Source organism: Chenopodium quinoa, unplaced genomic scaffold, assembly GCF_001683475.1.
Source record: "Chenopodium quinoa cultivar QQ74 unplaced genomic scaffold, ASM168347v1, whole genome shotgun sequence".
In the NCBI taxonomy this organism is placed as follows: Eukaryota; Viridiplantae; Streptophyta; class Magnoliopsida; order Caryophyllales; family Amaranthaceae; genus Chenopodium; species Chenopodium quinoa.
The window spans coordinates 395,735-406,805 of NW_018744151.1; the positions used below are offsets into that span (position 1 = coordinate 395,735).

An 11,071-nucleotide genomic window follows, 5' to 3' on the forward strand; every position below is an offset into this window, starting at 1 on the left:
TTGTAAAGTGAGGTTAAAGAAGCTTCGTTGCTGAAGTCTTCTGAGAGTTGGGAACAAGTTCCTAATTTGTGGAACTTGTTAACAGGGTTTGAATTTTCACTTGTAAAGAGTTTGATTACATAGTGGAAATTTGGAAAAGCCTATATCTACTCTTGTCTTTGTTTTATTTAGTTAAATTCCGCAAAAGTTTTAGAATTCACCTCAAATACAATTCACCCCCCCTCTTGTATTAGCCAGTTAGACTTTCATGATGTATACACCTTGTGGTCACTGGTCAGACACACAACATAAATGAGAATGTGTCCTTTCCTCATGTATGTAGCATAAAATATGTGGTGTACACAATCCTTAGTTTGAATATTCAAATTCTGATATTTATACCTTAATCCGAAGATAATTATTTCCGTAATTTTGTTGCCTATATAAACCAGAACTATCACAGTTTCTAAGGTCCAAGATCAAGTTACACAACATATACACATTAATATCTACATTACTAGTAAGCCAACATGAATAACACAAACTATACCCAAAACCAGTTAAACCAGCCAAATCATGAGATGAAATCGGATTCATGTGGCATAACACATGAACGACGAAGTGCTAATTACAAGCCAAACATCTGGAGCTATGATTTTGTTCAATCCCTTACAAGTGAATTTACAGTACGTGAGACATGATCCATAATCTATATATATTCGCGTTTTAGTTAGATGATCTTATATTTTCGTATATAGCTATAGTACTCATTTTTTACTATATAGGTTCGAGTTATTAGACTGTCAATGTCACATAACATGCCCCGGGTCAAAATTCATCGCCTTTTAACTTAGAAGTTTAACTATTTTTTTTGTTACATAATCCAGAATAAAATGCAGAGTACTATAACTAGAATTTTTTTTAATGCAGGAAAGAAAATACAGAGAACGAGCAGAGAAGCTTAAAGTTCAGGTTATGCATATGTTGAGTGAAGCACCAGAGTTGTCGAAGCCACACATAGTCGAAACCATTAGGAAACTCGGTCTGTCCAACGCGTTACACATGGAAATCATGGACACCCTTGATTCCATGGTTTCTAATTTGAACAACAATAATAATAATGCTTGTTTTGAACAAAATATCTTAGGTACTTCACTAAGTTTTAGGCTTCTTCGGCAGCATGGATATAATGTTTCACAAGGTGATGAAATCCTTGCATACTAAACCTTAAGACTAAAAAATCGATAGTAAAAGTACTAATAATACTGAATTGTTTGATTTCTCAGAAATGTTTGTCGATTTCATTAGTGAGGTGGATTTCTTCAAGGAAAACTCGAGTTCAAAATTCGACATTAGAGGCATCCTTGAGCTGTATGAGGCTTGTTACCTAGCTGTGGACGGCGAAGAGCTTATGGAAAAGGCTAAGGCTTTTTCCCAAAAGTATCTCACAGACAACTATTTCGACATGGATGTTAACCTTGCTAAACAAGTTGCTTTTGCCTCAGAAATTCCATGCCATAGGAAAGTATTGTGGTTTGATGTCACCCGCCAAATTCGAGTTTATGAACTCAAAGATAATAAAAATCTAATATTACTTGAATTGGCTAAGCTAAATTTCAACATTGTACAAGCCATGCACTTAGAAGATCTCAAAGAAATGTCACGGTAAGGATATAATAATAATATTAGCGTGTAGTCCCTCTATTTTTAAATGTCGTGTGACAAAAATAGTGTCAGTGGGAACATTAATGTTGACATTTGTAAATCATATTTTCTAAGTGACTCCTAATCTTTTCCGTGTTTTCAGGTGGTGGAAAAATCTTGGGCTAATAGAAAACATTAGCTTCACACGAGATCGATTAGTTGAGAGTTTTTTATGGACAGTTGGAGTCGCGTGTGAACCACAACATTCACTTCTCAGAAAATGCCTTACAAAAGTTGTGACTTTTGTACTTGTTCTTGATGATGCGTATGATATATATGGTTCTTTGGAAGAGCTAGAGTGTTTCACCAGAATTGTAGAGAGGTTGGTTTATAAGTACTATGTATCTCAAATAGCCTATTACTGTATAAGACACGGCCTCACGTTCAGACTAGTACGTACACATGTAGATGTAGCTACATAAATCATTGGCTAAAATACGTAACTTTTTACCTATTTGAATAAGATAATAAACATTGGCACATAACATTAAATTCTTACATATTTTAACCATTTTTAGGCAATGTTTAATGACATTTTTAGATTGTTTATTACTCGTAATAATCAATCGTTATCAGTGGCGGATGCAAGTGTAACTAACTAGGGTCCCTTGACCCCACTTGAAACATAAAAAAAAACCTTATGTTAAAAATATTTTACTGATGGTAAGATATTTATCAGTGAAGGGATGAAGATAGGAAGTAAGTAGTAGAATGGTAGGAAAACTCTTTTCTTGTTTTTCAACTTAAGTTCACAATACGTGAACTTTCATTTATATAGCCAAAATAATTGAATACAATAATATACATTATTGTACTTTATACAAATTATTGTACTTAGTAAAGTCTTCATTGACTTTAATTACCACATGTGAAGTTCAATTCAATCATGTTTCTCAACACTCCCCCTTTGAACGTTCACATGGAATGGGGTACAAGTTGCCTCATTAAAAACCTTGCTAGGTAAAACCCTTATGGGGTAAATACCATAGCTAGGGAAAAAGAGTACAACGATATAGTATTATATGCTTTGGTATACTGCCTCGTTAAAAACCTTGTCAGGAAAAACCCGGTGGGATAAAAACCTGATCGAAGGGAAAAAGAGTGCAGTACATATAATACTCCCCCTGATCTCAGCATAGTTCACGAAGATGTCGCATTCCGATTTTGTGAACTAACTGTTCAAATTTCTTCGAAGGAAGTGATTTGGTGAAAAGGTCGGCAAGATTTTCACAAGACTGAATTTGCTGGATATTTATTTCCTTGTCCTTTTGCAGATCATGTGTGAAGAACAGTTTTGGGGCAATATGTTTCGTTTTATCTCCCTTAATATATCCTTCAGTTACTTGAGCGATACATGTTGTACTGTCTTCAAAGATGATGGTTGGGTCTTCTGTTATTGTGTTCATTCCACACTCTTTTGGATATTACTGGTCATCGACCTCAGCCACACACATTCCCGTCCTGCTTCATAGAGGGATATCAACTCTGCATGATTTGATGATGTCGCGGTCAATGTCTGCTTTGTTGATTTCCATGATATTGCAGTGCCGCCATAAGTGAACACATATCCATTTTGTGACTTGGCATTTTGAGGATCTGATAAGTATCCAGCGTCTGCATACCCAATGAGAGCAGCATCTTGTTTTGGTTGGTAATATAAACCAAGGTCTTGTGTCCCTCGTAGGTACCGGAGTAAGTGTCGAACTCCCTTCCAATGCCTATATGTTGGTGCATTGTTGTGCCTGGCTAACAAATTCACAGAGAAAGCTATGTCGGGTCTAGTATTGTTAGCTAAGTACATTAAGGCTCCAATTGCACTTAAGTATGGTACTTCTGGACCCAAAATCTCTTCATTTTCTTCTCGGGGTCTAAATGGATCATTTTTCATATTCAAAGAACGAACAACCATTGGGAAGTTGGTTGGGGTTGCTTTGTCCATGAAGAAACGTTTCAAAACTCTTTCTGTATAGTTTGATTGATGGACAAAAATGCCATGACTCAAGTGCTCAATTTGTAGTCCAAGGCAAAATTTAGTTTTCCCAAGGTCTTTCATCTCAAATTCTTTCATCAAGTATTTTGCAGTTTTCTCGAGTTCATTTGGGGTTCCGATGATATTTAAATCATCAACATAAACTGCAATGATAGCGAATCCTGATTGTGATCGCTTTATGAAAACACAGGGACTAACTTGGTTGTTTTTGAATCCTTCTCTCATAAGGTATTCACTCAGACGGTTGTACCACATCCTTCCAGATTATTTCAATCCATAAAGTGACCTTTTTAGTTTTATGGAAAGCAGTTGTCTAGGCTTGTGGTTTTCTGGTAGTTTTAGTCCTTCGGGGACTTTTATGTAAATGTCCGTATCGAGTGACCCATACAAATACGCAGTCACTACATCCATTAATCGCATTTGCAGTCCTTTTGTGACTGTCAAACTTACCAGAAATCTTAATGTAGTTGCATCAACCACTGGAGAATATGTTTCTTCATAATCAATCCCTGGAATTTGAGAAAATCCTTGGGCTACAAGTCTTGCTTTGTATCTAACTATTTCATTTTTCTCATTACGTTTTCTCACAAATACCCATTTGTATCCAACGGGTTTTACACCTGCTGGTGTAAGGGTTATTTTCCCAAAAACTTCTCGTTTTTCAAGTGACTTTAACTCAGCCAGCATTGCCTCCTTCCACTTTGGCCAATCACTCCTACGTCGACATTCTTCTACAGTTCTTGGCTCAACATCATTTTCATCAGACACGATGTCGATTGCGATGGAATTTGCAAATGTTTCATTAACGATAACATCTTTCCTATTCCACTGAGTCTTTGTAGAGACGTAATTCATTGAAATTTCATTGTTATCGATGTTTTGAACATCTTGTTCATTCCCCGTAGGGTTGTCTTCTTAATCGTCCCCTTTTGGATTATCATCATTTTCTTTACTTTCATCCACATTTGTTTTTTCTTGACCTTCTGACGGGGGAACATCATTAGTCTCATTTTCTATTCCATCCAATCTTTTCAATTTTCTTGGCTTATAATCTTTTGAACCAAGTGGTCTTCCACGCTTTCTGCGTGCCTGAGATTCATTTTCTATGGCCTTATTACCAGTTGGGATTTCAATACGTGCAGGGGCATTTTCTGCTGGTATATGTGATTTTGTCACCTTCTTTGTGTCTACAAATGCATCAGGCAATTGATTTGCAACACTTTGTAAATGAACAATTTTCTTAACTTCTTGTTCACACATATTTGTTCGTGGGTCTAACATCAACAGTTGTGTTGCATTCCAAATGAGTTCAATTTCTTTCTTACGTGGGTCCACTTTCTCTCCCCCTAAGGCTGGGAATACTGTTTCATTAAAGTGACAGTCCGCAAATCTAGCCGTAAATAAGTCACCAGTCAATGGTTCAAGATATTTAATTATAGAGGGGGATTCAAACCCGACATAAATTCCCAGCCTTCTTTGTGGACCCATTTTTGTTCGTTGGGGTGGAGCAATGGGAACATATACAACACAACCAAAGATTTTTAGATGTGAGATACTTGGTTCTCGACCACAAACAAGTTGTAGTGGTGAGAATTTATGATAAGCTGTAGGTCTCAATCTAATTAGCGCTGCTACATGTATTATAGCATGTCCCCAAGCAGATGATGGCAATCTTGACCTCATTAATAATGGTCTTGCAATCAATTGTAATCTCTTAATTAGTGATTCAGCTAGACCATTTTGTGTATGGACATGAGCGACTGGATGTTCAACATCAATTCCAATTGACATACAATAATCATTAAATGTTTGGGATGTAAATTCCCCAGCATTGTCAAGTCTTATTTTCTTTATTGTATGATCTGGGAATTGTGCTCTTAATTTGATGATTTGGGCAAGTAATTTTGCAAAGGCAACATTTCTACTTGAAAGTAGACTAACATGTGACCATCGTGTAGAGGCATCAATTAAAACCATGAAATATCGAAATGGTCCACATGCTGGATTAATTGGCCCACATATGTCTCCCTGAATTCTTTCCAAGAATTTTGGAGATTTAGTAGCAATTTTGTTCATAGATGGCCTTATTATTAATTTGCCAAGTGAGCATGCAGAGCATGTTAATTCATCTGATCGGGGAATTTTGACATTTCTTATTGAATGTCCAACTGAATGTGCTATTATTCTTTGCATCATCCCAGTTGCTGGATGTCCCAAACGATCATGCCATAAAATAGTCAAATGTTTGTCATCTAACTTATGGTTAGATACCATATTGATTTCCACGGGTCGTATGTTTATACGATATAACCCCGAAGAGTATGCTGGCAATTTCTCATATATATGTTTCTTGCCATGTTTTTCTGCCGTGAGGCATATATACTCTTTTTGATCTGTTGTCATTGTTTCTAGATGATAGCCATTTTGGCGTACATCTTTAAAGCTTATGAGATTTCTTCGAGATTTACTCGAATATAAAGCATTATTGATTATTAATTTTGTTCCATTTGGAAGCATTATACAAGCCTTTCCAGATCCTTCAATTAATTTAGCTGACCCGGAAATGGTGTTTACATTTGCTTGAAACAACTTTAGTTGTGAAAAATAATTTCTATCTTTTAAGATAGTGTGCGTTGTTCCACTGTCCAAAAGGCATTGATATTCGGAACTAACTTGAGGTAGATCCATATCTTCATAAAATAAATTTGAGATTAGTTTAGAATAATATCTACAAACTTTTATTGATGATAGAGATTAAAAGTACATTAAAATACAGGGAACTAAGAAAATACATTAAAACATAGCATATGTTACATTAGTAGATGAGAAACCTAAGTATTGTTGTTTTCTCCAAGAATGAAATCATTTCCAATTTCAGCATTATCCATGAAATAATCAGACACATCAAGGCTGGGACAAGGAGCATTTTCCTCATTAACATAATTTGCTTCTGCATTTTTCTCTTTGCCTTTTACAGAAGCCTGGTAAAGGTCTACCAAATGTTTGGTCGTTCGACAAGTACGTCCCCAATGTCCTGTCATGCCACATCTGTAACATGTGTCTTTTCCTTTCGAAAGAGTTTGTTTGTGGCTTCCAGATAACTGTCCCTTCTGTTTTTCAAAATTTTTGAAATTACTGTTTCTTTGAAAATTATTTCTACCACGACCACGGCCGCGTCCGCGATAATTTCCACGGCCTCTTCCACGGCCATTGTAATTTCCACGTCCACCTCTTCTTGTAGCATTTGACTCGGGTGGATAGGAATTTGTTGCATTTGCCTCATGATGAGTAGCCAAAGACCCAGTTGGTCTGAGATTATGATTTTTCAACAAAAGATCGCTATTTTGTTCCGCAACAAGCAATACACTCATTAATTCATTAAACTTCTTAAAACCTCTTTCACGATATTGTTCTTGCAACAATATGTTGCTTGCATGAAAGGTAGTGAGTGTTTTTTCAATCATTTGTTCATCGGTGACTGGATGATCACAGTATCTCAATATAGATACTATCTCATGTATGGTTGAATTGTAATCTATTACAGATTTGAAATCCTGGAACCGTAAATTTGTCCAGTCAAATAATGCCTTAGGAAGGAGCACCCTTTTGTGGTGTCCAAATCTTTCATTAAGGCAGTCCCATAATTCTTTGGGATCTTCAACCATCATGTACTCAGTTTTAAGACCTTCATGTAAATGATGCCTTAGTAAAACTAAGGCTTTTGCCTTTTCTTATTCAGTAATGGGTTTTTCAACCGTCATTGCAGAAGTGGTAGTATCAGTTGTTTGACCAGGGGGACTTTTATTTTCTTTAACAGTGTGCTCCAAGCCTTGAGCTTTCAAATTCATCATTGCGTCCACTTTCCATTCCAGAAATTTCTTTCCAGATAAATCTAAGATGCTGAACTGTCTTTTCATAAGGTCTCCCATTTTAGCTACAACAAATTTCGTGATAATTAGATTATAATAACAAATTATATGTACAACTCACATGTTTAGTTCTTCCATATTTATATTTAAGTTAATAAGACACGTGATAATTAAATTTAATAATAATAAACCATAAGTAATATAGTCTTTTCTCCCCCTTGGTTTATTATTGTGAGTAATTATATGATTAGACAAAAATTAATCATGTTAGTTGCAAAAAAAACAGCAAAACGACAACAATGACAGTAGTAACAATAATTATAATGATAACGGTAATATTATACAATGATGATTAATAACAACAAACATACATAATAAAACAAAAACAAGCTTTTAATATACTAAAACGACAAAATAAGTGAGTTTTACTTATACATAATGACAAAAATTAATATTGCTACTAATAAAATTACAAGCGCCGTAATTAAAAGGAAATATTGTTTTATCTTCATTAAATCTTCCTCAAAAGTGAAGTTGTGGGTGTTTTGGTTGCCGTCGTCGGGGAACATATCGGAGAAGAAGGGGGTGAAAAAAAAATTTAGGTGATTTTTTGATAAAAAGTGGGAAGAGATAAAGGATTTGTGGTGAAATTGGGGGAAAAATCCGTCTTTTATAGAGGTGGGTTTATCTGTTACTGTTCTGTACAACTGTAAAAATATCATATAACAATCTAATATACTGACAAAAATTATGGTCTAAATATATATATTTATAATTGTAAAAGGTTATCACACTGGGAATGCAAGCCATAGTGGTCCGAGAGCCCTAATATCTATAAAAGATCATGGGTTCGAAAACGGAAAGAAACACAAAAAAGTATGTAAAAGTAAGAAAAATAATAAGTATAAAAAGGCTACATCTTTTTGTTAATCTAGTTAATAATAATATGCATGCAAAGCTACTACTTAGCAATTATAATAACTAAGATAAAAATTTACGTAAAATGAGTATGTAATATCAACATGGATCAAACAAAGAAATATCAACATGAATAAACAAAAGAGAACTTTCACCGTTGTTTTTGAGGTATATATAATACAGTAAATGTTTGAGTTTCTGGTATAGAGGATCCCAAATATGGGCAACTATAAAGCATACTCCTCGAAATATTTAGAAGTGGATAGTATTATTTGTTATAAATTTTTTAGAAGTAGGTATAAATATACCTGACTGAAAACTGGTGCTGATAACGTGTTAAAAATATTTTACTGATGGTAAGATATTTATCAGTGAAGGGATGAAGATAGGAAGTAAGTAGTAGAATGGTAGGAAAACTCTTTTCTTGTTTTTCAACTTAAGTTCACAATACGTGAACTTTCATTTATATAGCCAAAATAATTGAATACAATAATATACATTATTGTACTTTATACAAATTATTGTACTTAGTAAAGTCTTCATTGACTTTAATTACCACATGTGAAGTTCAATTCAATCATGTTTCTCAACACCTTATATAATTTTACTTTTTCCTATAAAAATTGCTTATTTTTTTTTTTTTTAAATTATCCGTTAAAATTTATCAAATGTATTTGACCTAGTTGAATATGTTTTCTGGATTTGACACTATTCGTTACTATTTCTAATATATGCATCACATTTTAGATGGGATTATGAAGAAGTCGAACAACTTCCAGAGTGCATGAAGGTTTGCTTCAAGGCACTAGTAACAACTACTTATGAAATTGCTACTGATATCCAAAAAGCTAAAGGCTGGAACGACATATCGCCTTTCTTAAAATCCAGCGCAAGTTTTCTGCACTATTTTTGATTGCTACTGCATATAAAAAAAACCTGAGTTCACAATTCTCATCAACAGACATGTTTTCGTTTTTTTAGTGGGCTGATTTTTGCAAAGCACTGCTAAGGGAAGCTTGGTGGTACAAGAAGCGATATATACCATCACTCGACGATTATTTGAATTCAGCATGGATCTCTTCCTCTGGACCTTTGCTTTCCCTTATTGCTCTTCTCTGCACAGCTGATTGTACATCAGAGGAGCTGAATGATAAGTGGGATGACAGTCAAGATCTCATATATTACTCGTCGTTAATCATTCGACTCTTGAATGATCAAGGAACTTCAGCTGTAAGTTCAAGAATTGAGCTAAATTATTGTTTATAGGTAGAAACTGTAACTTGTTGCACCTTACAGATCGGCCTGAGCTGTAAGCTCAAGCCGATCTGTAAGATACTATAACATAACACGTACTAATGTTTAATAGGCACCCAGACTATATTGTATCTTACAGAATTTTATGAGTCTAAAAAGCTAGCAAGCTAAGAACGTAACAACTACTAGGCTAGATGAAATTTTTTGATTTGTGTACACATTCTAATTAATGTGGAATTTTTCTTCTAAAACGTACATACCTTTAAATTTATGTAAATGAAAAAATTCGAGATTGACTTTATGTTGTATTTCTCTCTTTCAATAGGCGGAACTTGAGAGGGTGACGCACATTCATCCATCATGTGTTACATGGTAGACGCGGGTGTAACAGAGGAGATAGCTAGGGAGCATATGAAAGATATAATTGACAGTGCTTGGAGTAAAATCAACATGGAGTTACTCAGTGCGACTTCAAAGCAGCAAACATTTGTGAATCTTGTTATAAACACTGCAAGAGTATGCCATTTCATATATAAAAAAGGAGATGGTTTTAGCGTTCAAGATGGTGATACAAAGAACAAGATCAAACGTTTACTCATTGAACCACTCAAACTTTGAATTCGAATCATGACATATTTATAATTAGAGATACGGAGTGTAAATGATTGAAATTATGTATTTGCATGCGTGAAATATATAAAGTCAAAATGTTTAGCTAAAAGAGAATAAATGAAGTATAAATTAAATTAAGGTCATTTTTAGCTTACTAGCTATTGTAGTATAATTTGCTTACAAATAATCTTCTTATTAAGTTTGGATTCCTGTATTAATTAAGGAATTTAGTAAGTTGGAGACATGGAGTGAAAGTAAGAAGAAGAAAGGTAGTCAAGGAGGCAAGTGATCACATGAATTAAGTAAATAAATATTCCATTTTAAGTAGCAACAAGATTTTTTGTGAACATTCTAAATTACTTCCTTTTTTTTTTTTTTTTTAATGGATCACTTTGACTTTTGCACTATTTACATACCATGATTGACTTAATTTTTCCAACTCTATAAAATAAATAAATGTCCCTTCTCTCCTCTCTCTCCTCCTTTCTCTCTCAAAAACCCTAGCCTCCATTGTTGAATTTTGAAGGGGCTTCCATCGATTTTAATCGGTGGAAAGCCCCAATCCTTGTTTCTTTATTGTTTTTTTAAGGTTTATAATAATACTTCCTCCTTTTGGGAGGAATTTTTCTCCCTCGAAAGAAAGGGTTTCAATTCCGATCTCCTTCAAAAGACAAGGGTTTTTCGACCTCCTTCGAAAGACAAGGTTTATCTCCTCTTTTCGAGGGAGAAATTTCTTAGTTTTGAA

General features: G+C 34.6%; 1 protein-coding gene across 1 annotated transcript; it reads left to right on the forward strand.

Annotated features, from left to right (window-relative positions):
• Positions 1-458: 458 nt before the first annotated feature.
• On the forward strand, positions 459-10,332 carry LOC110693457 (alpha-farnesene synthase-like). The gene is made up of 7 exons (XM_021870568.1): positions 459-665; positions 910-1,180; positions 1,266-1,644; positions 1,787-2,005; positions 9,208-9,349; positions 9,442-9,694; positions 10,052-10,332. Exons 1-7 carry the CDS (start codon positions 510-512, stop codon positions 10,330-10,332), a joined length of 1,701 nt encoding a protein of 566 aa, XP_021726260.1. The 5' UTR covers positions 459-509.
• The last annotated feature ends 739 nt before the right edge of the window (positions 10,333-11,071 follow it).

What these genes read in the sequence shown, in the direction of transcription:
- LOC110693457 (XM_021870568.1), top strand. Translation starts at nt 510, where the DNA reads ATGAATAACACAAACTATACCCAAAACCAGTTAAACCAGCCAAATCAT. An exon ending in GATCTCAAAGAAATGTCACG is followed by an intron (nt 1,645 to 1,786) that starts GTAAGGATATAA and finishes CCGTGTTTTCAG; the next exon opens with GTGGTGGAAAAATCTTGGGC. An exon ending in TTCACCAGAATTGTAGAGAG is followed by an intron (nt 2,006 to 9,207) that starts GTTGGTTTATAA and finishes ATCACATTTTAG; the next exon opens with ATGGGATTATGAAGAAGTCG.